Source organism: Pelodiscus sinensis, chromosome 1 (genome assembly GCF_049634645.1).
Source record: "Pelodiscus sinensis isolate JC-2024 chromosome 1, ASM4963464v1, whole genome shotgun sequence".
Classification (NCBI taxonomy): domain Eukaryota; kingdom Metazoa; phylum Chordata; order Testudines; family Trionychidae; genus Pelodiscus; species Pelodiscus sinensis.
In genome coordinates, this window is record NC_134711.1 from 23215048 (window position 1) to 23242584 (window position 27537).

At 46.5% G+C, this 27537-nt stretch overlaps 2 protein-coding genes across 4 annotated transcripts in view; one reads left to right on the forward strand and one right to left on the reverse strand.

The window, feature by feature from the left end:
- Nucleotides 1-12690, forward strand: part of FAM185A (family with sequence similarity 185 member A) — an 85937-nt gene extending 73247 nt beyond the window's left edge. For 2 of the 3 annotated variants that reach the window (XM_075926832.1, XM_006137562.4), the window contains one exon: nucleotides 1714-12690. In XM_075926832.1, the coding sequence (XP_075782947.1) occupies nucleotides 1714-1829 (116 nt within the window). In that variant the 3' untranslated portion in view covers nucleotides 1830-12690. The remainder of the gene's footprint in view (nucleotides 1-1713) is intronic. The other variant, XM_075926836.1, reaches the window with a different exon arrangement.
- FBXL13 (F-box and leucine rich repeat protein 13) overlaps nucleotides 7736-27537 on the reverse strand; it is a 229336-nt gene continuing 209534 nt past the window's right edge. Inside the window, exons 19-21 of the mRNA XM_006137531.4 lie at nucleotides 19703-19837; nucleotides 14012-14175; nucleotides 7736-8016 (exon numbers count right to left, since the gene is read on the reverse strand). Of these exons, the coding sequence (XP_006137593.1) occupies nucleotides 7839-8016; nucleotides 14012-14175; nucleotides 19703-19837 (477 nt within the window). The 3' untranslated portion in view covers nucleotides 7736-7838. The remainder of the gene's footprint in view (nucleotides 8017-14011; nucleotides 14176-19702; nucleotides 19838-27537) is intronic.

Here is a 27537-nt window from a genome sequence, read left to right on the forward strand (position 1 = left end):
GGGAGACACATCACTGCTAGTTCAGCTCCCTTCTTCAGTCTTTCCTGTTGAAACTTTTCCACTGTGGATAAATAATTTTAAAAAAATGCTTGGTAGAGAAGGCTTGGGTCCAGAGCCTTCCTCCTGAGTGCTCTAGCCACCAGGTTACAGACTCAATCTCATGCTAGAACACACTCGCTCTCGCTCTCTCTCTGGTCCAATAATTCTTTCATTAGTTATCCATAGTGAAATAGCTTCAACAGGAGAGATGGAGATAATCTCTCCTCCATCAGAATGTCCCAGTGCCTCCTGGTCTGGGCAACCTTCTGTGAAGTGGCAGATCCCAGTTCAAATTCCTTCTCACCCTCAGGTGGAAAGGAACCTGAACTGGGAGGTCTCCTACATTCTAGGTCGGGGTGGGCAATCATTTTTGAAGGGAGGCCACTTCAAACATTTTCCAAGTGGTCATGGGCTTGGGCCGAAAGGGCGGGGCCTTGGGCCAAAGGGGCGGGGCCTTTAATTAGCAAGAGTTGAAAGGGATTGTGCCTCCCCTGCAGCTCCGAGGCAAGTGTTAGCAGAGTGCGGGAGCTGCGAGCCCTTTCAGCTCCTGCTATTTAAAGGGCTCGTGCCTTAGCAGTTGCCCAGAAGGTGTGAGCCCTTTAAATAGAAGCAGTTGAAAGGGTTCACGCCTGGCTCCCAGGCAGCACGTTAGAGGGTGGGGCTGGGAGCTGCTGCATGGGCTGTATGAAAGGGCTTGGTGGACTATATCCAGCACACTGACAGGCTCTTGCCCAGAGCTGTTCTAGGTGGATACCCTGACCACTATGCTAAAAGTTATAAAGGAAGTCTTGATTCCCTCTGCCCCCAGCCATTTTCTGTAAGCTCATCTCTAAAGGGCCTGATCAGAGCAGGCTCTGAGCTTGCCTCCTGGATCAGGTCTTGCAAGTGAGTTAGGCAGAATGCCTATCTTCCCTTCCCCAGTTTGTGAATCACTCCAGGATACACTTGCAATACATTTGCTCAGATACAGAAACATAGGTACCTAGAAACTTTTATGCGTAATTTAGGTGCCACGTGATTTTAGCACCTATTGAATTCAGAGGCAGCAGAGTGATAGCTTTGTGAATTCCAGTGGGGCCTAATTCTGCGATTTAGGCACCTAATGTCAGGGCGAGGACTATCTCCTACCACTGTAGGTGCTTTACATTCATGTGGAAAAGTTCCAGTCTCAGTTGGGTTCTTTACATACTGCTGTAATAAGAATAGCATTTCCACAAGTAGCTCACTGGTCCCAGTAAATCAGCTCTATAGCACATGGTATTCATCCATGTTTCTGAGATAAGTTTGTGCTGGAATAAAAGCTTCTTGCTTCCATGGCAGATGCATTTTGAAAACTTCTCTCTTTCACTAACAGAAGTTGGGCCAGTGAAAGATCTTACCTCATCCAGCTTGTCTCTCTTCCCACTGCAATTCTTATGTACATGATTTTATGTAATAGAAAATAGTATGATTCACCAGATTCATCCCTTTGGCATATTACTGAAAGATTGCAGAGAATAAATGGTATCATGTCAGGAGAGTAACACAAAGTGATCCCATATCTCAAGAAATGTACCAATTTTTTCCATTAAAATCCTCTTGCAGAATGTTTCCAGGATGCTCTGTATAAACTTTTATACGGAAGAAATTGTTAATGTGACAGGATAGCAAACTGAATGCAGTCTTGTTTTTCAGGTCATCTAAATCAAATGAATGAAAGAAACAAATGGATTAAGGCTGACACACAAGATGGTTCAGTGCATCTTAAAAGCCAAAGCTGGTTCCAGTCTATCAAGCTGCAGGTTCCTTGATAGGTCAGAGGTGTTTAAAATTCAAGGAACAGTGAAGAAAGATTACTGTACAATAATGGTGAAAGTGACTTATTAAAATATAGTAAACAATATGTTAAGTGAGGATTTTTTTTGCCTAACATATGTATATGTTAAATGGCTGCTGTTTTTTAACTGCTGTATGAAACAGGTTTTACTTTTAGTGCCTTCTATAGTTGTGTACAATCTTGTGAATTCTGGATTTGTGTAAAACTTGAACTGCTTATCCCGTAAGATTAGACCTCAATGAAAAAAATTCCCAATGGTTATAGCTGCCTGCTGCGTGCTTCATAATATCAGAGAAGCAAACGGTAGAAAGTTTCAGCTGAGAAGGTGGGAAGGCTGATGTTGAGCAGCCAGATACTAAGGCTACAAGAAGAGCTCAGCGGGGAGTTATATAGCTCAGGGAGACTTTGAAAGACCATTTAGATACTGAGTACTGAGGGTGTTGTAGTGTGCTCTGCCTGGCATTGGGGTTTTTTACACCTGGTATGAACCTTTTCATGAGTGCAGTTTGTTGAAGTAATACAACATTGCAAAGGTACCTCTTGTTGTTATCTGCGAATGATGTCAACCCTAACCAGGATATGTTATGAACTAATGAAGAATTAAGTTTCCATAAACAGATTTTTATTCCAAACCCAAGCAAACAGACATATTTTATAACTGACTGAAATGTTATACATGCAGGGGAAAGAAGAGTCATTTTCATTTCACAAACAGATACACTAGTAGTGCATTTGGTGCTGTGATTGTCTGTACTCTTCCCTAGGGTGGAGTGGTAGAAGTAGTGCAGCAGCACTGAATGCCATGTACAGTGTTGGGGAGGAGAGGACTGGAGATATGAGAATGCAGCTCTCTATGGGCTGTAGAGGGAGGTGAACATAGGTCTGTTGAACTTGAGGGTCAACAAGAATTCCAGCACGTTTCTTTGCTGCTTGAGAAGCACTAGTATCTCTGCTGCACATCTCTCCTTTTCCTATGTTGTTCTCCTCTCTGTTGTATCCTTGTCCATTTTATCCCTGAGGGCGATCTGCCAAACCCCACGCTTGAAATCAGAAGCACCAGAGCCATGTAGGATATCTCAGAATATGTCATCCCGCATCCTCTTGCTTATCTGGCTGAGCCATGTCCCTGGTGTGGAGAGGCCCTCAAGGCCATGTTTCTAGCTGCAGAAGGTACTATGAACAAAGATACCATTGTGAGTATTCACAAAATAAACAGTAATGTGGCATACTGAACTCACTTCCTTCAACACACCCAAGTTGCACGCACCACGTTCTCACTTCCACTTGGAATTCATAGAGCAAAGTGGCAATCCCAGCCATAGTGAGTAAGACCTATTGGGAGTTGGGGCAATAAGAGAGGCAGCTCCTGGGCATGAGTATGTGCAGATACGGCAAATGAAGTGAATACTGGCACTGTTTTCCATAGGAAGTGGTGATTTTAGCTGATCTCTCACTCCTGAGGGTAACCGACACAGAAAGGAGGCTGCTCTGCACATGTCCATATGCAGACCAAGTCCATATGCTGCTAGCCTGGGAGCTGTATTGGTGTGTCTGAAATAACTGCTGGGTGGCATTGGAGTGTCCTACCAGAGTGGAAGAAATAAGGAAGCCCTTCCCAGAAACCTTTGGCAGAAAATTGCAGAGTACCTCCTGGAAAGATTTTTCGAGATCCGTATCTCGGATTCATGGGACATCCTGGTGCACATAAACAGAACAGGGCAATGGGCGCCAGATAGCAACTCTACCTTTGTTGGAGATTTTGCTTCCTCTTCTATCATCATTAAAAAAGAGTAAGTGAACAGGTTTGTCCCTGCAATATCAAAGCAAACTGCACAGTTAACAGGTTCCTTCTCTCATCAGGTGCACCTGTGCTGGAATGTTGGACTAGGTCGACTATTCTGGAGTAAAAAACGGGCCCTGGCTCACTGTGACACTCTATTCACTTGTCCCCTACTGCTCTTCTTTGTCCAATCCCTCCTCCTTATTGTTCACTCTGGAGGCCTGTGACTCTGACTTCCTAAGTATTTTTGGGGCTCGTGGGAAGGGGTCTCCCCCAAGTATTACATGCAGCACTTTCTAAATATTGTACCATAGCGACCGTTAGCCTCCCTGACTTTCTAGTGCACCTGCTGCTGCTCCTTGGCTTTCATATACACCACTTCTGCAGGTCCCTCTTGTATCCCTTTTGCCCCATGCCCTGAGTGATCTGCTCTTAGCTATCAATGTTTTTACAGCTGGCTCAGAACTGACAGCATAGCCTCTTCTCCCCGCAGATCCACCGTCTCCCCTGTTTCCAGACAGGAGCATGACTGCAGCAAGGAGTCAGCAGGGCAGCTGCTAGATGAGCTCTCCAGGCTGAGCAAACAGGAAATGGAATTTCAAAAATTTGAGGGCATTTAGAGGGGAGGGATATATACATGTGTAGAATCATAGAACACTAGAACTGGAAGGGACCTCAAAACGTCATTGAATCCAGTCTCCTGCCCTCATGGCAGGATCTAGTACCATCTAAACCATCCCTGATAGATGTCTATCTAATCTGCTCTTAAATATTTCCAGAGATGGAGATTCCACAACCTTGCTAGGCAATTTATCCTGGTATTTAGCCACGCTGACAGTTAGGAAGTTTTTCCTAATGTCCAACCTAAACCTCCTTTGCTGCAGTTTAAGCCCATTGCTTCTTGTTCTATCCTCAGAGGCTAAGGAGAACAATTTTTCTCCCTTCTCCTTGTGACACCCTTTTAGATACCTGAAAACTGCTATCATGTCCCCTCTCAGTCTCCTCCTTTCCTAACTAAACAAGCCTAATTCTTTCAGTCCTCCTTCATAGGTCATGTTCTCTAGACCTATAATCATTCTTGTTGCTCTTCTCTGGACCGTCTCCAATTTCTCCACGTCTTTTTGAAATGTGGTGTCCAGAACTAAACACAGTACTCCAACTGAGGCCTAATCAGCACAGAGTAGAGTGGAAGAATGACTTCTCGTGTCTTTCTCCCAGCACACCTGTTAATGCATCCCAAAATCATGTTTGTTTTTTTTGCAACGGCATTACACTGTTGACTCATATTTAGCTTGTGGTCCACTATAACCCCTAGATCCCTTTCTGCCGTACTCCTTCCTAGACAGTTGCTTCCCATTCTGTATGTGTGAGACTGATTGTTTCTTCCTAAGTGGAGCACTTTACATTTGTCCTTATTAAACATCATCCTGTTTACCTCAGACCATTTCTCCAATTTGTCCAGATCCTTTTGAATTATGACCCTATCCTCCAAAGCAGTTGCAACCCCTCCCAGCTTCGTATCATCTGCAAACTCAATAAGCGTACTCATTATGCCAATATCTAAATTGTTGATGAAATATTGAACAGAACCGGTCCCAAAACAGACCCCTGCGGAACCCCACTTGTTATGCCCTTCCAGCAGGATTGTGAACCATTAATAACTACTGTCTGAGAAGGGTTATTAAGCCAGTTATGTGTCCACCTTACAGTAGCCCCATCTAAGTTGTATTTGCCTAGTTTATTGATAAGAATGTTGTGTGGGACCGTATGAAATGCTTTACTAACATCTAGCATTACCCCGTCCACTGTTTCTCCCTTATCCACAAGACATGTTATCCTATCAAAGAAAGCTATCAGATTGATTTGACAGGATTTGTTCTTTACAAATCCATGCTAGCTGTTACTTATCACCTTATTATCTTTCAGGTGTTTGCAGATGATTTCCTTAATTACTCGGTCCATTATCTTTCCTGATACAGAAGTTAAACTGACTGGTCTGTAGTTTCCTAGGTTGTTCTTATTTCTTTTTTTAATAGATGGGCACTAGATTTGCTCTTTTCCAGTCTTGTGGAATCTCACCAGACTACCATGATTTTTCAAAGATGATAGCTAGAGGCTCAGATACCTCCTCTATCAGCTCCTTGAGTATTGTAGGATGCATTTCATCAGGCCTTGGTGTACCTCTTAAAATCAGGAATAAGGGATCCTCTTAAAATCAGGAATAAGGGATCTTCCGGAAAAGGCTTTATTTTCTGAAAGATCCCGTCTAGACTGGCGCTTTTCTCTGGCAAAGCCCCGAGCCGGAAAAAAGCGGCAGCCATGTTCATGCAAATGCCGCAGGGGATAGTTAAATTCCCTGTGGCATTTGCAATTCCGACTTGTCTCATTAGCATCCCTTTTCCGGAAAAGGGTGCCAATGTAGACACAGCCTGGCTGTTTAGACTGCAAGCTCTTTGGGGCAGGGCTTTGTTCTTACTATGTGTTTCTCTAGCACCTAGTTCAATGTGGCCCTGATTTTGGTTGAGGCCTCTATCTGTTGCTTCAGTACAAATACGTAATAAATTAAATTTCTGAAACCCTTTGTCTGATTACAGTACACTGGATTTGGACAAGAAGTACACAAGTTTCATTTTCCCAACTTACATTTAATCTGAAGCCATTCAACCTCATACTGAGTGCAGCTGTTAGAGAAAAGCAAAGGCACTCATAGCCCCACTGCTGTTCATAATTCACCATGCTCTGTGCGCGCACATGCACTCTAAATCCCAAGGATATGTAGTAAAGTTGTCCTGTTTGGCTGCTTTCCTGAATGTGCTATTGCCAATGCACAACTGGAAGAGAATAAAAGGTACTCTTGTTACCCTCATGCCACTTGTTTAAAATTACAGCAGTCAGTATTTTCCCCTTAATCTGTGTAATTTTTTTTATCTGAGAGAGAGCAGTTTTGAGGTGGAGCAACACTGATAATTTGAAATGGCAAAGGTTAAAAAAAAAAAAAAAAAGTAAGTATGTGCAAGGTTCCAATTTCCTGAAGAAGTTTTCAAACACAAAGCTTCTTTAACTATTTTGGTCAAATTGTTTTGTTTGTTTCTTGACTGGTACTTTGTAAAACCAGTTAGATCCACACAGACATATACTCCCACAGGGTGCCTCACTGATTGAAATGGAACACCATGCACTAGCAGAAGAATGTAGATATGTTTTACAGCAAGGCTACTCAACATGCGGCCTGCATGCGACCCGCATGCAGCCTGTTTGCGGCCCAAAGTATGGTTTGGGTTTACACGGATTTTAACACGTGGCCTGCAGGTAGGATCCTTTGAACATGGCCTCCACAGTGAACACTCTCCACAACACGTAGCGAGGTGTCTCCCAGGTGGGGTGAGCACTGAAAGATGCAAGCGGATGGACTAGCTGGAACAGACGGGTACAGGGTGTCAGCATTTCTAGCCCCCAAGGAGGAGGTGCTGGGAGTGTCAGGGCATTGTGTGAAAGAAGCTATTTGCATATATTTACATGTATATGCAACCACATTTAAGTTGCAGCCCTCAGTATGTGCTGTGAGTATCGTTGTGGCTCCAGGGGCTTCCAAAGTTGAGTAGCCCTGTTTTACAGGATTAGGACAGTAGATTTTTCTGCTAATTTTTCAAAGGCCCTTTGATCTGGCTAGCCTCCATTGCTCTGGCTCGTTATGAACTAATTCTGTGGCCTGCTGAATTCCCGAATTTTGTGAGAGCTTAGAGGGCTTGTCCACGAATAGGGGCAGGCCCTAGTCAGACCCTCCCGATAAATAAGAACACCACACACATCGCTTCTTTGTTATTTCCATATCATGAAGCATAAATACTGCTCTGCAAGCTGTATAAATGCTGCACACTCCTGAGAGAGGATGAACACATCTGAAATTTCACTAGCCTGATTCAGCATCTGAAAACTCACTAAAAATTGTTAAAACTTAAAAAACAACAAATAGTCTAGCAGCACCTTAATTTCATTTCTTTGCACTGTAATTGTGAATGAGGACAGTATTTTTCAGGACCAGTATGTACTGCTAGTCTAGAGCCCACTTCTGCTAAAAAGATTGGAAGTAAACATCACAATGCCACTGGACAATCCCCTTTATTAAATTACAGTTTTAAAAACAGGAACTTGCAGTTTCATTTTTACACTCTCTGCTGAAACAACCTTGACATACAGATGATGTTATGTAGCTTCTTTGTTTTCATTCTGGGACAAGGATTTAGCTTTTTCAGATCCTGGTCTAGATTTTTTGTTGAGGGTGAGTACGCTTCCAGCACTATCATACCCAAGCCAGGAAGGAGGATCAGCATCATTATATTCTTGCTTCTCTAACTTGACTGAATATTTCAGAACAGCTTGTCTGAAGAAAAAATGAAAAATAATATTGTTGCACAAGCAATTTCTACCAAGAATATTTGTAAAAAAATACAAACACTGATAAGCCAGATTCTCAGGGTGACCATATTTCCTACCCCACTAAGTAGCAGTTGATACAATAATGGTCTTAGAAGTGAGTTGCTTTCACTGGGATAGAATTTGAGGCTATTTTATGCTATATGAAGCATGCAGTAGTGTTTGTAGCCCTCTGGGACATGCTGTCATTTGGGCATCTCCAGATGAGATAGGGCTATTAAAGTGAGGTTACAGTCTCAGCTGCTAGTAGGGAGCCAAGATGTCTTGAAGTGCTGTTAAGGGACATCTTTAGCTGATACTGAGGTAGCACTAATGGTTTCAGACACAGCTCTGGCCTTGCTTTCCTTGGCCCCTGAGAAAATGCTGAGGACACAGCCTTTGATTTGGGATTAGGAAAGAATGAATGGGGGCAGGATCAATGACATGCCCCACTACATTTTTCAGGACCGGTATGTACTGCAACTCTATATAGAGAATGTGGCCAAACTTACTGAGCTGCTGACCTGCATACGCCAGTCTTCAGAAGTTCAAGAGCTGAGATATTCCTACCAGGGCTCAGAGATTCAGCCCTGCACTAGATGCCTGCTGGGGCTCCAGCCCTGCTCCCATTGAGGCCCTGAGCTCCAGCAGGCAGCCCTAGTGGGAAAACCCACACACACAAACCCTCTCTCTCTCTCTGGCCAGAAGCCCCAAGTCCCTCCCTTTTCCCATTGGGCAGAAGCCTCTATTCCACCACCCCTCTGCAAGGTAGACTCCTGAGGCTCCTCCCTCTTCCCCTCCCCCCCCCATCCAGCCAGGAAGGGACATGAAGGGGACTTGGGAGCCACACTTTAACTTCTCTCTCCAACATCCAGCCTCCTCACCCACCCCATCCCTCACAACCAACTACAGTTTCACATCCAGGAGCTTTATGGCCTCTCCCACCATTATTTCCTCTCTCCATATAAAAGAGCTGTTCACTCCTATGATTTAACAATAAGATGGTAATGTAGGTGCATATTTTTGTCTTAGGTTTTGGCTTCAGGCAGGATTTGAATGTGGTGAGGGTCATGGTTGGCTTCACCAACACAAGGCAGGAATGCCATACATGGGGGCAATGTGGAAGGAAGTGAGAAGATGGCTATGGGAGCAACAGGCAAATGCAGCATTGTGAGTGGCATCATTAGCAAGAGAAACGGGAATGGGGGCTGATGCAATAAGAGACAAGGTTGGCTAAGCCAGGCAGAATTCCTTTCTGACCACACAAGCACATTTTAAAGATCCAACGTTACAGCATTTAGTTTTTAACTCATTCCTGTTAACAAGATGAAATTAATAATATACAAGTGGTTTTATACAAACACACCTATGCTGTAGAGGAGCCCATGTGCAGCTGTATATAATGGAAGACATGAGATAGCTAGTACAAATGTCACTTATTCAGGGCCACTTTCCCTTTACTGATGGAAAAAACTTGTTTCAATGGATAGTGTCTATAGAGTGGATCTTATTGCAGTATAGTACCGTATGACTACTTTCTGGACGTTTATGTTGCTCTATGACAGGAGCCAAAATTGACCAGACTGCGAAAAGTGGCTGTTATTTATCCTTTGGCATACAACAAAATGCATGACTTAGAGACCATTGCATTATATTTCATTTTTAAAATTTGTCTAGAGCAGAGAGTCTCAAAGTTCATCACCTCAAGGCCCTCTGACCCTGGGCAGTGATACTCAGATTTCAGCTTTGGCCCTGTGCTCCAGCAAGTCTAAGCCAACCCTGCTGATGCCATTAAAACCGAGCTGCGATCCACTTTAGGGTCCCCACCCACAGTTTGAGAACAGCTGATGAAGAGCCTTGGTGCCAGCATTCTGGGGAAGGGTAAGACGATGCCACAATAAAACAAATAATAATCAGCATTAATGTAAACAATTGGTGTTTCTGCAGCAGAATGAAACTTCTGGCCTTAAGAGATGGGTGTAAGCAGCCAGGCGAGAAAGAGAAGGCAGGAAGAATAAGGGAAAGATAAACAAGAACCTATCCCAGCACACTGCAGACTTCCTCTATTAGGTAAGAGCACTTGTGTTATATAAGCTCTCAGTTCTTCTGAGGCTTGTCAGCTGCAAATTTGCATTAGTCTATGACTTTACAGCCCCAGTACGCACATGTCCTGTGGACTGAAACATGGTGCTCAAGGCACCTCTGTCCAGAAGTAAGTGTCTGTGTGCATCACATTTAAAATACATTAGGGCACAGTGGCTAGAAACAGATTTTTTTATGTTGTTAGACAGTTTAACTTGCTTTTCAAAGTGCACTTCTGGGTGATTCTTAATCCAGTTTCTATAATCACACTAGACTGTCTTCATTTCTGAACCTCAGGAATGTGTGGGAAGCCCAGCCTGCTCATCCTGTCACTCATTTGTACTAAACACATGGAAAATGAATGTTTCCTTTTTACAAAGCAGCATTAATCCTAAGTGACTCATAGATGATATCCCTATGCTGCCATTCACTAATAGGACTATTCTGCCTCAAGTAGTGGAAGCACGCTGTATTAGTGTCACACCTACACAAGGATTCTCTGGGGCACACTGAGCTGTGATTAGTTAATTGGTTATTCATCTTTCGATACTGACCTACACAGCAGGCCATATTTATTTCAAATTCTAGTTTTTTATTTTAATAGTTGCAGAAACTTGCAGCATGTTATTACACTGGCGAATGTCATCTCTAAGGCTTTGTCTACACGGCAAGTTTTTGTGGCAGAAAATATACTAATGAGGGACTCATTAGCATGAGGCACGATGTCATTAGCATATTTTCTGCCAATTCTTTTTGTGCAAGGGGTTTTTGCACAAAAAGAAGCAATGAAGCCACTTCCATTTTGCGCAAAAAAACCTGGGAGAGGCATAAGGATCTTGCACAAAAGGGGTTTTTTTTGCACAAAACGGAAGCGGCTACACTGCTTCTTTTTGTGCAAAAACCCCTTGCGCAAAAAGAATTGGCAGAAAATATGCTAATGACATCACGACTCATCCTAATGAATCCCTCATTAACATATTTTCTGCTGCAAAAACTTGCAGTGTAGACATAGCCAAACAGTATTTGAGATTTGGAAAGGCTGGACCCTCAAAATGCTTGGAACTGCGTCCTAGAAAGCTGTATGGGTTTGCAGCTGACAGGATTTCGTTACTTGGTTGGGATTTTTTTAAATTTAACAATAAAAACAAAATTGTAAAAAGGCTGCAATCTAGTGTAATGAGTTGTGCCTGAATGTTTATATGGCTGGGTTTGTCTGATTAGTGAGGTCTGTTAGGTCTGGGCAGTGTTTAATAAATAACAGAGGAATTCTTCTTGCAGCATGAAGTGCACATGGTTTAGAAATGTCCTGAAGCATCTTCAAATTAAAGCCATATTTCTTCTATTATTTATTTAATATTTTAGAATGTGAAGGAATAACAAATTTATTAGGGTATATAAGCTTTTGTGAGATACAAAAAGAAATGTAAAAGATTTTTTTTCTCTTCAAGCATCTGGAGAACTGAGATGTATCTCACAAAAGCTTATGCCCTAATAAATGTGTTAGTCTTTAGCATGCCACTGGACTCCTTGTTCTTTTTGTGGAAACAGACTAATAAGGCTACCCCTCCACAATGTGCTTTGTTATGTAGATTAATTTCACTTTACACAGATTCCATCCTCTCAGATACTAGGAAAGGTCTCTGAAATGTGAACACATCTATGAAATGTAGAACGCAGACATCACACACTTTGAAAAACATCCAGGCTTTGTCCTTGTTTTTATAAATACTGGGGTTGAATATGATCTTTAATTATTAGCATGCCAAAAGAGAATTTGGGGCTATTGGGGAGTGGTATAATCTATTTGACATATCTCTGCGTATTATTCATTAGTTGAAATTATGAAAGTAGTGAATGAAGTACAGGTACATGGAAACCTAAAAGTGGCCCAAAAAATTCAACGATAATGCTATCTTCCTACTGTCGTTGCTGAAAATCTGAATTACGGTTAATAAATGCAGAATCTTTATTATATTGTGATTCGAACTCTGATGAAGGTTGGAGTGCCGAATGGAGGGCACAAGAAGTCACAAAATAAGCGCTTTGTGAAATAGCTGACACAGATGATTACTGGCTTCAATCTTCTGCAAGGCTTATGTACAACCCGAAACTACCATGGCAGATTTGGATACTTGCTGCAGAAATGGAAAGTTAAAAACTCTCCAGGATGTGACTGAGGTCACCCAGAACAGGCTGTGGAACAGATAACAATTCAAATACGAAGGAGGCATCACAGCAGTACACTCTGCTACTGCAGATGCAGTTATCTGGCTTAACCATCTATGTGTAAAATTACAGGACTTACTGTACATCAACTGTGTAAAGAAGAATTTGTTATACTGTAATGATGATTTTGCTGTATTTACTGCCTAGCAAGTGTATGTAGCTTTTTGTCAACTGCCCAGTACAAGTGATGAAATAGAACATATTTTTTTAAAGTGGCAGGATATGTCTGTTCCAAATCATGAACTTGGTTTTCTTTCATTATTTCCATTTTTGTACTCTGCCTTCTATCCTGTCTTCCATTTTGTGTTTGTGTTGAATAAATAAAGCAATCTGACTTGGAGAAGGTTATTTTCTTCCAGACACATTATCCTGCTTAAGTATTTGTGGAACACCTCAGAGAGGACTACCAAGATACGTCGTAAGTGTCATCACCTTTAGTGACTCTCACTGACAGGCGGCTCTCATGGGACAATATTAATTTTCAGGTGTGGCTTGTGTGGCTGAGGTTAGAATTTTCCAGTCTGGGTAAATAGCACAACGGGTCAAAAACTGGAATAAAAAGGGGGATTATTGGAGAAGGGGGGCCATCCATCACCACAAGCCAAAAAAGCAGGCTGAAGAGAGAAAGCAGGAAGGTCTTCCTTGTCTGAAATGCTGACCAGATTTCCAAGTCAGATGGTAAAATCAGACTAAGGGTGGACACCGCTCAGTACTATTCATTACTTTGCAAAGAACTAACTCTCTGGTGGTTTCTTTAGCATAAAAATGACTGTGGTTAAGGAATTCCTTGCTGGGTTGTCATATTATCCCTAAAAGTGTTAATCAAGAAGCTAAGGCTATGTCTACACTGAAGGCTTTTTGTGCAAGAACAAGTGTTCTTGCACAAAAACTTGCGTAGCGGCTACACTGCATGTGCATTCCTGCTCAAGTAAATTTACAGTGAAGTGTCAGAACGGAGGACTTATTGCGCAGGAGTTATTACTCTTCCCATGAGGAATAAGCCCTCTTGAGCAAGAGCTCTTGTGCAAGAAGGCAGTGTGGATGGACAACAGGGGTTTCTTGAGCAAGAAACCCCAATGGCTAAAATGGCCATCAGAACTTTCTTGCACAAGAGAGCATCAACACTGTCATGGATGCTCTTGTGCAAAAGCACATCTCTTGCCAAAAGCACATGGCAGTGTTGACGCACTCACATAGAAATTCTTGCGCAAAACAGTTCTTGTGCAAAAAGCCTGCAGTGTAGACATAGCCTAAGAGTGTACACAGTGAAGGACTCTAAGGGAATATATATAAGCACCTAGAGGCTCAGGAGGTCTGAATCACTGATTTCAGGGTCTCAGATGGCTGGTCTTTGGAGCCTCATGTCCCAACAAGGTGTGGCAGACATGGGTCCTGGAGTGTGCTTCCGGGATCCAGAGCTAGGAGCAGTGACATGGCTCTGCCCACCAGTAGCTAGAGCCATTCATGCCAGACTGGTGTCCCTCAAAGGGCAGAGTGGACTAGTTTGTGACAAAGATCACTTTATATTTCAAGTCCAATTGCATAAAAAACATGGGTTTTGTTACTCTTAATGAAACTATTGATGACATTATATTTGTACTCATTCAACTTTTACGCTGATCTCTCAAATTTTTGCCTAGGAAGCAATATCTTACTTGGTAATATTTTTGCAGTACAGCATCTTAAGAATCCGGAGTTGTGTACATCCTTTCCAAAGGTATTTTAGTGTTTTGTCAGTAAGATGTACACAGCCTGAGATATCCAAGAAGTGGAGATAATGGCAGACTCCAGACAAATACTGAATACATAAATCCGTCATCTGTAAATCCAGCAAAAGAAATACACATATAGAAGTTAGAAGATTCCTAGAGACTCCAAAGAAAAAATAAAACACAGCACCTGAAAAGAGAAGTTACTCACCTTGTACAGTAACTGGTGGCCTATCTAATAAGTATCCAATTAACTAACAATGACACTAAGAGTAGGGCTGGACTGAGGGGTGGACGAGCCGGGCAGCTACCCAGGGCGCTAACCGATGGGGGGCACCTAACGGCAGCTGTAAAGAGCATGTGGCGTCCCTTGTAGCTGCCAGCAGGCTCCTGCAGCACCGGCGCCGGCCAGCAGCACCCTTCCCCCCACGGCTGTGGGACCCTGCATGGCCCGGCATGCGTGCCAGCAGCAGTGGCCAGGCCGGGCAGCTCATGTGCCGTGCGCCCCGGGGGCAGGCCCCAGGCTGCGTGCCAGCGGCTGTGCCCGGCCTGTGCATGTGCCGTGTGCCCTGGGGTGGACCTGCGCATGTGCCGAGCGCCCCGGGGGCGGGCCTGCGCACCCTGGGGGAGGCAGGCCTGCCCCCCATGGGTGGGCCTGCGCAAGCGCCGTGCACCCGGGGGCGGCGCCACGCGCCTGGGCACGGAGCGCCAAAATGGCTCAGGCTGGCCCTAAGAGTGAGCACAGAGAGCAGCTGTGGTCCAACCAAGCTGGAAGCGGTTGATAAGGAGCTGAGGGACAGTTGCGGGCGTGCACATGCTGGCACATTCGCTGTGTCGCAAGCGGTGCTGTGTGTGTGCACTGGCACCTGGGGTGGGGGAATAGTGCTGCTAAAAAGTTCTGATTACAAGTGCAGGAACACCAAGACATCTACAGTGGAGCACCCGCAAGGACACTCCTCAAAGAAGAACTCAAAATTTTAAAATCTATATGTGCCACTCAGCTCATGAAATATATGGAACAGATGAATTCTGAGTATTAAAAATAGGAGACTAAAAAGACTATAGGTAACAGTTACATGTTGGGAGTATATTTGGTATCAGTTAAATATGATTCCAGTACTTCTTAAAGCACGGAAGGATGTTTCAACTAATCAGCAGTCTGAAATGGCTCACTACTCCCAACACCATAATTCTGCATATAGCATACGTCTTCTGATAGGATTAACTATTCTCAAATTATTGCATTTAAACTGTTAGACCAAGTCATTTTAGAGTTAACTATAGGAGTGTGTGGGAGAAAGAATCTTAATTTACAACACTCTTTTCATATTTTAGTACTGTATCACAAATATGTGTTATCTTGTGCCTGCTTTTGTTTATTGCAGGGGTGGGCACTAATTTTTGATGGGGGGGGGCCACTCCAAGAATTTAAGTGGTCAAGGGCAGTACTCTTCCATGATATTAATGGAGGAGGTGCAGGGTCTTGGATGGATGTTGAGTGCAGAAGGGAGCTTGGGGTAAGGGATTGGGGTACACCAGAGTTATGGGATCTGGGAGGAAGTTTCAGTGAAGCAGGGGGTTGTGACCTGGGGCAGGAGATTGGTGTTGTCCTAACCATGAGAGCTGACCAGCAACCTGGTGACTAAAGGGTTAACTGTGTCTCCTGTCCCTAGCCAGGTATCTGGTCAGCCAACAACAATGCAGGCAGGAAAAAGGAATTTTTATTTTTCCCCTCCTTTGCCAGAGGCAGAGCAGTTTCTTCCAAGTAACAGGGAGATGGGAAGGCCTATCTCTCTCCAAGAAAAGTCTTCGCACAATGTGTAAGTATGGCAAAGTTTAGCTAGTCCATCAGGTTTTATTTGTTTTCTGGTTTGGGAATGTGTAAATGATGTCTGTGCTATTAAAAGTAGTTTTTCTCTCTTTTGTAACTAAGTTTTGAGCCCAAGGAGGGGGTGTTCCCCATGAGTTTTTTTAATTGGTGGCTCTTTTTTTTTGTGCTTGCAACTATGGTTTTGTTTTGATAACAACACTTTCTTTTTCTTCCAATTAACCTGATATTGCTTCATTTTGGTGTCCTAGTTTTACCTGTATGGTCTGGCCGTTTGGCTGGCTAAAGAGTAAGCTACCACAGACTGCGGCTTGTTTTTCTCTTTTCTTTTTTAAGCTCTTTGGGGAAAAAGAGCTTGAGGTACCCCTGAGGTTTTAGGGAGGAGGTTTCGCAAATGATCTCTTCTCTGGTTTTCTTGGAATACTTGAGTGGTGGCAGCAGATATTCCCCAAAATCCGGGTATTAGGATTTTGGGGGGAAGCTTTCATACCAAAGCCTGTAGAGACCAGGTTTTGGGGTGTTTTTGCGGGCCCCCATTTCTGCATTTGTCATGCCAGAGTGGGGAACAGCCTTGACAGGTGTGCAGGATGGAATGCAGGCTCTGGGAAGGGGTATGGGTGCAGGAGAGTATTCTGACCTAGAGCAGGGGCATAGGAGGAAGTGCAGGGTCTGTGAGAAGGCTGTGACCTGGAGGAGCGTTGTAGAAGGGGATGAAGGGTCTGCTATGGTATTGTGAGCTGGGGCAAGAGTGCAGGAGGGGTTGCAGAGATCTAGGTTGTGACCAGTAGTATGGCACTGGGGTTCAAGGTCTGGGACGGGGTTGTGATGTGGAAGAGCAGTGTAGGAGATGTTGCAGAGTCTGGAAGAGGCTATAGGAGCACGGATGCAGAGGGTTTGAGTTATATGGAGTAGGAAGTACAGGAGAGGGCAGAGGGCTGGGGAAGGCAGGGAGGGACTGGCGTGCCAGAGGCAGGCTCTGGCTGGAAGGTTCTTATCTGGGTGGCTCCAGATCAGCAGCCTTACCCAGCAGGTTCCTCAGCCAGGCAGGGGCCATACATGCTGCTCTGAATGCTGTGCGCCCAGGGGAAGGGGAGAAGGGTTACTCACATGCTGCCTGTCCTGAAAATAGGACTGTCACAAGGTGTGCCCCCTATGGGGCCCGCCCCCCCCCCCCCCCCCCCCACAATACCATCCTCACAATTCAGTGTCCATTACTCAAGGAAAATACGGTCTCACGGGCCTAATCCAAAAGTTCTATGTCCCTTACTCGGGAAATACGGCCCCGCGGGCCTAGTCCAAAGGGTTCAGTGGCCTAGAGGCCTGAGTAGCAGGTGTGCTCTCCCTGGCTATTGGAGAGCCAACCACCAGTTGGGGTGAGTGTAGGGGGACACGGGCCCTGCACTCCATCAGGTTCCGACCAAGGGCCCTGTTGGAAGTGGCAACTGCACTGCCAGCTCAGTGAGAGGTCCACCCGCAACACACAGGGTATCCCTCCACCCTGGGCCACTTCGTACCGTCTCTGAAGGGGGTTCCATCCCCGGATTGCAGCACGGTGTACCTGGACCTTGCGGCTGTCCCCCAGTCACAGGGTAGTCTCTGGGGTTGCAGCAGTGGCACCTACGATGGGGTCTGCAGCTCTAGAGAGTGCTGCGGCTGGGACGACTGCTCAGTTTGTTCCTCCAGCGGCGGCAGTAGCAGCTAGGTCTGCGGCTGGTGTTGCTGCTCGAAGGACGACTGCGCCAACAAGGCTGGGCTCAGGAGCTCCAGCCTGAACTCCCTCCCTGTTTGCAGCTCCTCCTGAATGAGCTGGCCTCAGGCCTTTTATACAATCCCCACACCGGCAGCATGCCCAGCTGGCTGAAAGGGGTGGGGCTTTCTCCACCCATAAGCCTTTCACTCCCCTCTCTAGTGTGGGGTATATCCACCCCATCACAAGGACGCACCCATTGGCTGGAAACCGGCTAACGGGAACTTCAATGATTGTGCTGGCAGTGGGAGCAGCATGCAAAACCTCACCACCTGCCTCTTCCCAGGCTCAGGCTCCGTGTTCAGAAAGCTGCCCTGACCAGCGTGTGGGGTCGGGGCAGGCAGAGAGTCAGTCTAAGGCTCCCTCCGCACTCGCAGGCTGGATCCAGCAGCTTGGTGGTCCGGACCTGGTCAATGGGCCATATTTTGCCCACCTCTGGCTTATACCCCAGGGCAGCGGTTCCCAACTAATGGGCTGCCAGGTTGCAGCGGCTCTGGGGGCCAGGGCTGGAGTACGCTGCTCTCACTATGGCTGTTGGGAAAGGCATGTCCTGGGCAGGGACAGGGTCTCCTCCCAGCCACAGAAGAGCAGTTTGCTGCATGGCAGGAGGGCCATGTGGAGTGGCTCCGCACAGCCCTCCCGCCACATGGGGAAGTGCTCTTCCATGGCTGGGAGAGACTTCGCATTGTGTGGCCCTCCTGCTGCACAGAGAAGAGATCTGTGGCCAGAGGGGACCCCACCTCTGCCCAGTGCTGGTTGGCTGAGAGGCAGGCCAGGATACAACATGCCTCTCCCAACAGCTGCAGTGAGAGTGGAAGCGCTGGGCAGTGTACCCCCGCCTCTGCTCCCAGAGCTGCTGCAATGTGGGCAGCAGCGTAGGACTAGGTGAGGGAGGTGGGGCCGGCACTAGGGGATCCGGGGCAGGGGTAGTCCTGGGGGCTCTGGAGAAAGAGCTAGTAGTGGGGAGTGCTCTGGGAAGGGACTAATATTGGGGGCTGACACTGGGGGAGGCTCAGGGATGTTTGGGTGCAGTGGGGATCTGGAAACAGGAGGCTGGTACTCGGGGGTCTCGTGGGGGGCTCTAAGGGGTAAGGGGCTAACATTGAGGCATTTGGGATGGGGGGCTTGCACTGAGGGACTCTTGAGGGGCACGGAGATGGTGAGGTTATAAGTGTCTCCCCTTCCCTTGCACCGTAGTCCACAAAGCTGGACAGCCAGTGCACGATCCCTTGGCACAGTCTCTCCTGGAGCTTCACCTGGGGAGATGCAGTTCTGTGACACTCTTTCCCAAAGCTGTCAAGTCCTGCTAATGACTTGACAGAAATTCATTATTTAACTGGATTATTCATTCAACCTGGGATTCATTGTTAGCCCTCTCTATATTTTCTCGTTTGTTGCCTACAGTTTTTCTTTCTTTCTTTCTTTCTTTCTTTCTTTCTTTCTTTCTTTCTTTCTTTCTTTCTTCAATCAAATAAAATTATTTAACAGTTATTCCATGAATTGGCTTTATGGACTCTCAAATTACACAAGAGATGTGGTTGTGCTATATGCAAACTTCATGCTGAGATTTTTTTAACGAAATAAGCAATGTTTGGAAGGCGATGGATCTACATGTCCTAGAAATGTTTGCATAGAGATATATATGACCAAGACCCCAACTATGCTGTCATTCATGTAGGGCTGAATTAAGATATGTTGAAACCCTAAATTATGTCACTTGTAAGAGGCCCCATAGCATTACCAAAAATACGTATTATTCTAACAGAAAGGACAATGAAAATAGAAATAATAAAGTTTTATATTTTGGATAAATACCAGTTCATAGGCAAAGACAGACTAAAAACTAGGTTTTTTTTTATTTGGAAGCCCCTCATAATCTAAGGCCATAAACTGTAACTTACTTTCCTTGTGTATGAATCTAGAACTGCACTCAAGACTATGGTTTTTCAATATAAAGAGAATTACAGTTGCGGACAACAGCAGGTCAAAGATCTGAATGCTACATTATTTAATTTTATGCAATAGCATTCCTGGAACTACCCTTCTTGGCTCTTGTACATACCTTGTGGCAACCAGCTATGTTGAGGGATGTAAGTTGGCGGCAGTTAAATGCCAAAGCTTTGACAGTTTCATTTGTCAGTTGAAAGCAGTAAGAGACATCACAGTACTCTAGATCTTTTGCACCCTGGCAGAACCTCTGAAACACAGTTACAAACATCTAAATCAATCTCATGTACCTTTCTGAGATTGTATACTACATTTACACTAACCATCTGATTTACGTCAATCACTGTAATTGATTAATTTATTCTTTTTCTCATATTAAACATGTGGAATAAAATATATATTATCAATGAGATTACTCAGTTGGAGTTGCATTCTGAATAACTCCCAACCAAAAAGGAGGAAATGCACCAGGTGATAAGTTTTCATTTCTGATACTGGTAAATCACGAAGTGTGTCATTCACAAAGTATGTAATTTGGGGCCCCCAAGGTGGCTGCCTCAAACATCCTATGGACTGGACCTACGGGGCCCAGAGCAACACCTGGTGGCAGCAGGGGTCAGCCTCCCCTGCAATCATTGTGGTGGGGGGAGCCTCCCCCACACTGATCAGCGCAGTGAGATCTGGAGCAAGCCAGCAGACAGCTCTGCTCCGCCCCACCACCTACCTCCCAGCTCATTTGCAGTGGCAAGCAGAGCACCTGATCCGCTCCCCACTGCCACAGCAAAGCAGAGCACAGTGGGCTGGGAGACTGGCGGTGGGGTGAAGCAGAGCTGTCTGCTGGCTCGCTCCAGATCCCGCTGTGCAGATCAGTGTGGGGGAGGCCAACACCTCCTGCCACCCCACACCAGGCCCCCCAGGTAATCCCATGGCTTGTGTCGCTTGGAGGAGGGGGGCTTTGGCAAAGGGGTTCAATAGGGGCAGGAAGGGGTGGAGCAGAGGTGGAGCCTGCAGCTGGGGGTTGCCCCAGAACGTTCACCTGGGATAGTGGGCATGGAGTTGCCCTGGACCCCATGCTCCCCCCTCCACCTGGGGACAGCCCTGTTAGTGAGAAGAGTGGTAGGTGAAAGTGCATGATGAATCACAGAGAAATCACCTCCATGTATTTGGTACATACTATCAATAATGAAATATATCACACATACAGCTGTTACCCTAAAAGCAGTATTTATCAATAATTACCTGATTATTGTATCTGAGATATAGCAGTATTCCCCTTAACTTACAATATGAATTCACTGCAGCATCTCAGGGTACGTCTACACTACAACGTTAATTCGAAATTAGTTCGAATTAGTTAATTCGAACTAAGCTAATTCGAACTAACGGATCTAGACTAAAAAACTAGTTCGAATTAGCGTTTTGCTAATTCGAACTAGCATGTCCACGTTAAGTGGACCCTGAACCGGGGTTAAGGATGGCCGGAAGCAGTGCCGGCAGGGCATCAGAGGAGGACTTAGAGCGTGGAGCTGCTGTCTCAGGCTAGCCGAGGGCTGTGCTTAAAGGGTCCCGACCCCCACCCCGGACAGCCAGTTCTCAGGGGTGCCCCGCTTGCAAAGCAGTCCTGGATTGGAGTGCCCGGAGTACCCACACTGGGCACATCACAGCACTTGGCCATCAGACTGGCTGCACTTGCCGCAGGCTGCCATCTGGGGAGAGGGGCCAATCGGGGGGCTGCAGGAGAGGTTCCACCCCAAAAGCCCGCAGAGCCAGCCCAGTCCTCCCCATCGGGGGCGTGTACCTCATTCCTCCCTCACCTCCTTCCACTTACCCTTCCCTAGCCCCTTTTCTTGATGTACAAAATAAAGGACAATTGTGTTCAAAAATGGAATCTGTCTTTATTGAACAAAACTGGGGGAGACTGGGAAAAGGAGGTGGGAGAGGTGAAGAGAGAGGCTGGGAGAGGGGAGGGCAACTAAAATGATCAGGGGTTGGGAACAGGTCCCATATGAAGAGAGGCTAAAGAGACTGGGACTTCTCAGCTTAGAAAAGAGGAGACAGAGGGGGGACAGGATAGAGGTCTCTAAAAGCAGGAGTTGGGTGGAGAGGATGCATACAGAAAAGTTCTTCATTAGTTCCCATAAAGAAGGACTAGAGGACACCAAAGGAAAGGAATGGGTAACAGGCTTCAAACTAGTAACAGAAAGTTGTTCTTCACAAAGCACAGAGTCAACCTGTGGAACTCCTTGCTGCAGGAGGCTGTGAAGGCTAGAACTAGAACAGAGTTTAAAGGGAAGTGAGATCAAGTCATAGAGGTTGGGTCCATGGAGTGGTATTAGCCAGGGCGTAGGAGTGGTGTCCCTGCCCAAGGTTTGTGGAAGGCTGGAGAGGGATGGCACGAGACAAATGGCTTGGTCACTGTCTTCGGTCCATCCCCCCCAGGATCCCTGGGTTGGCCGCTGTCGGCAGACAGGCTACCGGGCTAGATGGACCTTTGGTCTGACCCAGGACGGCCATTGTAAGTTCACGGCTCAGGGTCGGGGGTCTCAGTGGACCACCTTGATTTTAATGCACTCCTGCTCCTGGGTGGCCAGGCTGGCAACTCTCCTGCCCTAGCCGGCCACGTTCCTGTGCCTAGTGCGGAGATCGTGGACAAGGTCCACGATGTCTGCACTAGCCCAGGTGGGTGCCCGCCTCTTGCGGTCCCGGGCAAGCTCCCGGGAGCCACCAGCCTGGTCCCAGGAAGAGGGCGAGGGCTGGGGGGCATCGGGTGGCTGGCTCGAGCCGTGTCAGGTGCAGGGTCTGCTGGCTGGGTGCTGACAGGCTTGCACCTGGCACGGGCACCGTAGCCAGCCCGTGCCCCTTTAAGGGGTCCGGGGCTGGGAGGGGGGCAGACGAGTTTCCCTGGTGTTGGCCAGAGTGGCCACCAGGGAAACCTGGGGAGGGCTAGCCTCCCACTAGTTCGAATTAAGGGTCTACACAGCCCTTAATTCGAACTAGTAAATTCGAACTAGGCTTAATCCTCGTGGAATGAGGATTACCTAGTTTGAACTAAGCACTCTAATTCGAACTAACGGAGCGCTAGTGTAGCGCCTATGAAAGTTAGTTCGAACTAACGTCCGTTAGTTCGAACTAACTTTTAGTGTAGACATACCCTCAGATGCTTTGATGTAGAAATTGCTGTTAAATGCTAACTTTTGGATGACCAATGTATACATGTAAACAGGTAGGAACTGCTTGTATGTGGGGGTATACATACACCCACACCTTCACAGACTTTGTAATTTCAACTTTTTTTCATTAACCAGTTTTTAAATCCTAACATCTGCATCTAGTGCAGCAGTTTGTTTTTTGAACCAGTATAATTATGATAAGTGAGCAACAGCTGTTTTTAAGCTTCAGAGGAGTAGCTGAGTTACTCTGTACTGGAAAAACTTAAAAAACAACAAAAAGTCTTGCAGCACCTTAAAGACTAACAAACATGTAGATGGTACCATGAGCTTTTGTGGGCAAGTGTATGTCAGGCTGTGGTTATTTTACTTTAACTCTGGAGACCAGGGCCGGCCTTAAGCCGATTCAACCAAATCAGGCTCCGCGCCTAAGGGGGCCCTGCGCCCCTGAACCCGGAAGTGCTGGTGAGTTACAGAGCCGGGGACCCTGCTCCACCAATATGTGGAGCTGGGTCTCTCCCCCAGCTCTGCCTGGAGGTGGCCCTGTCTCCCCTCCCCCGCCGACCACCCCACGCGTCCTCCCCCCACCCCACAGAGCTTCCCCCTCGGCCCCAGACCGTCCATGCCGTGCGCAGCTCCTCATCGCCACCTGCTGCTGCCCATGCGTGGCATTGCAGGTGGGCAGGGAGGACACCCGGGCGTGACATGACGTCACAGCCCGGGATTTTAAAACTCTTCAGAGGCACGTTGCAGGGCTGCCTCTGGGTTCAGCCTCCGGGGCCTGAGCGCAGACTCCGGCCCCGCAACGTGGAAGGCAGAAGGTGAGGAAGGGGAAGGGGAAGAGGAAGGGAAGGGGAAACAGAGGCGGAGGTGGAGGGGAGGGGAAGGGAAAGGAAGGGGCTGAGGGGGAAGGGGAAGTTGCTTGGGGGAAGGTGCTTGGGGGGAGGAGGAAGAAAGGGGGAAGGCATCAAGAGACAGGGTGGAGGAGAGACAAATGGCAGGGGGCAAGTGCAGACAATGAGGGAAAGGTGTCAGTGAGAGGGGGACAGGGTGATTCTGGAAGAGGAAAAGAGAGGGGAAGGGCATTGGGGGCTGGAAGGGGAGGTGCTGGGAGAAGGCTTGAAAGAAGGGGTGGGTATGAGAAAGGTAGGGATGGAGCAAGTCATGTGTGAGGGCCCAGAGGGGCAGGAGGGGAACGGGGCAGAGAGTGGTGAGGGGATGGGCATCAGGGAAAAAGAGGGTAAAGAGGGCAGGGGCAGTAAGGGAAGGGGGAGGCACCAGGAGAGTGCTGGGCTAAGGAAAGGTGCAGGTGCCAAGGGATTATGGGGTGAAGCAGAAGGGCAGACACCTGCAGGGGAGGGACCAGCACCAGAGGAGAGAGGCAGGGCAGGTGGGTAGAGGGAGGTGTTAGAAGAGGGATAGCTCACATGATCAGAGTGGGGCTACTGGAGGAGTGGGCACAGAGAACAGCTGGTGGAGGGGGGCAGGTCGCAGGAGGGCTGAGGGCAGTGAGAAGGGCAGGAGTCAGGACAGCAGAGGAAGGTGAGGAGTTGGGGGGCAGCAGGCACCAGGGGAGATGATGGAGTAAGGAGAGGAGACATGGCAGCAGAGAGAAAAGGTAAAGGTTTATAAAATATTTATTAATAACTTGGTATGCTGCCCATGGCCAGTTTGTTTGCGCCCCGCGGTGCAGTTTGGATTTATGTGGGGATCAACATGTGGCCGGTGAGTGGGAGCCAAAACAAAAAAGTAGTCAGTGTTACGATCTTCTGTTGATATGTGTTTTAGTAGTTAAATTCTTGGACTGTCATTGCTCATGAAAAGTGCTGTCACATGGGTAGAAATTGGGAGAATATTGCATTTTATTAATATCAGCAGAACTGACTTAAATGGGGCGGGTGTGTTGTGCAGTCTTGCCTTAATCTTTGTATTCATGCCTGTCAGTGTGAGAGAAGCTATTTGTATATATTTGCTTGCATATGAAACCACACTTAAGTTGAGGCCCTCAGCATGTTCTGTAAGTATCAGTGTGGCTCCTGGGGCTACCAAAGTTGAGTAGCCCTAGCTCATCCCTGACAGGTGTCTGTCTAACCTGGTCTTAAATATCTCCAGTGATGGAGATTCCACAATCTCACTAGGCAATTTATTCCAGTGTTTAACCACCCTGACAGGCAGGAAGTTTTTCCTAATGTCCAATCTAAACCTCCCTTGCTGCAATTTAAGCCCACTCTTTCTCATCCTAACCTCAGAGGCCAAGCAGAACAATTTTTCTTCCTCTTCCTTATGATACTCTTTTAGGGTACGTCTACACTGCATCCCTAGTTCGGACTAGGGATGCAAATGGAGATGACCGAAGTAGTTAATGAAGCAGGGATTTAAATATTCCGTGCTTCATTAACATGATCTCGCTGGCGCGCTAGTTTGAATCGCAGCTGATTCGAACCAGGAAGTGCGCGCCATGACGTGTTAGTTCGGACTAAAGCTCTTAGTCCAAACTAACGTTACTCCTCATTTAACGTTACTCCTGCATTACTCCTGTGTTTTGTTCTTTCTAGGAAGAAGGCCAGAGCCCTCCGGATGTCCAGAGTATGCAGGCTAGTGCCCTTCTGCGGTTTTGGGAAAAAGGTAGTTAGCACGATCAGTTCGTTGAGATGGAATTCTGTACAGACCTTTGGCAAGAATGTCGGGTGGGGTCTAAGTATGACCCTATCCTTCGTGAAAACTGTGGAAGGAGGTTCTGACATTAATGCCCCAAGTTCGCTCATCCTCCTGTTGGAGGTGTTGGCTAAGAGGAAATAGACTTTCATAAAAAGAAAGGGAAGTGGTATTGTTGCCAATGGCTCAAAAGGAGGTCTGGTGAGGTAGTCCAGAACAAGATTTAGGTCCCATAAGGGGGGTGGGGCCTTATATGGTGGGTACACATTGTGGAGTCCCTTAAGGAATTTCTTCGTGATAGGATGGTTAAAAATGGAAAAACCGTCCACCGAGGTATGAAATGCTGCTATTGCGGAGAGGTGTACTCTTAGGCGAGGAAGCATGATGCTGCACCGATGCTGACAGCAGAGTCAGACAAGCAGCCAGATGAGACTGCTAGAGATCAGCCCCAGCAGGAAATTGACACGCATAGCAGGCATCAGTATCCATGCCTGCCTTCCACGTCTTACTCACCTGGGAGGTCTCCATCAAGACAGTCCCCTCCCAGGTCTATGTCACCTTCGTCCCTTCAAGACGCTCCCCTTCCTGATGATGACTGTCACATGGTGTATTCCTCATGGCATGCATTGCCTAGGAAGTCTCGCTCCTACCATTACAGGGCTCCACCACAGCAGACCCCATGGCACCCATACTGGCCTTACCCACCCCCGCCTTATCCACTGCAGTGGGGGTCCTGGGACCACTGGGAGCCATACAGACACCGCTCCCCAGCTTGCTCCACTCCATCCCAGAGAAGCTTGCCTCGACCACAACCTCTACCCCCAGCAAGCCTGTCGGAGGAAGAGGTGGAATGGATTTCGGACAATGAATCAGACATTCATTCAGTAAATGGAAAACCGGATGATGCCGTGGTACCATCAGACACTGTAGCAATTGATGATCTAAAACAGTTCCAGGAACTATTCAAGAGAGCAGCGACAAGCCAGCACGTGTCCCTGCAAGAGGTGCAAAAGAAACAATACCAACTACTAAAAAATCTACATCCTACATTACATAGCAAGATTGCCCTGCCAATAGACGAGGCAATCATGGAGACCTCAGAAGACTTGTGGAAGACACCCACATCCATTCAACCAACTTATAAAAAAATCGACAGAAAGTACTTTATCCCCTCAAAAGACTTTCTCTTCATGCACCCACAACCTAATTCATTAGTCGTAGACTCAGCACAACAACGTGCAAAGTTCCCACAATAAAGGACAGGCAACGCAGTCAAAGACCACAAAAAGTTGGACTCCTTTGGAAAGAAAATATACTCCTCTTTCACCCTACAACTCAGAATATCGAATTACTCCGCTCTCTTAGCAAATCATGACTTTGACAATTACTCAAAACTGGGAGAACTGATGCCACATCTCCCTGAGTTCAAAAGATCCATCAACTTTGAATAAAGACGCTAATTATCTTACCCATTACAAAGACAGCTTCCCCAATTATCACCTCTAATATCATTAGCTCACAGACATTTACCTCCCCCTTTCCCACCCCCCCTCCATTCTCCTTCTGTTCTGAAATTTGATTTGTCCTTTTCATATGTGTTCATTTTTTTAATTGTATCCTTTGGTATATATGGTTGTAACAATTTCCTTCCACTATTTGATCTGAGGAAGTGGGTCTGGCCCACGAAAGCTCATCACCTGTTAAACCATCTTGTTAGTCTTTAAAGAGCTACACAGTCCTGTTTTTTGTTTCAGCTGCACCAGACTAACACGGCTACATTTCTACCACTAAGCAGAGGATAGTGAGTCACATCTAACTGAAAGTCACAGAAGATGGAAACAGGTTTTATTTCTGGTGGTGTAGAGTCTATTTGGGAGTCCTCAATTATATCTGACACTTTACATTCAGGCTACGTCTAGACTGGCATGATTTTCCGCAAATGAAGTTTTTCCATTAAAAGCATTTGCGGAAAAGAGCGTCTAGATTGGCACGGACACTTTTCCACAAAAGCACTTTTTGTGGAAAAGCCTCCGTGCCAATCTAGACACGGTTTTGTGCAAGAAAGCCCCGATCACTATTTTCGCGATTGGGGCTTTTTTGCGCAAAACAATACCGTGTTGTCTACACT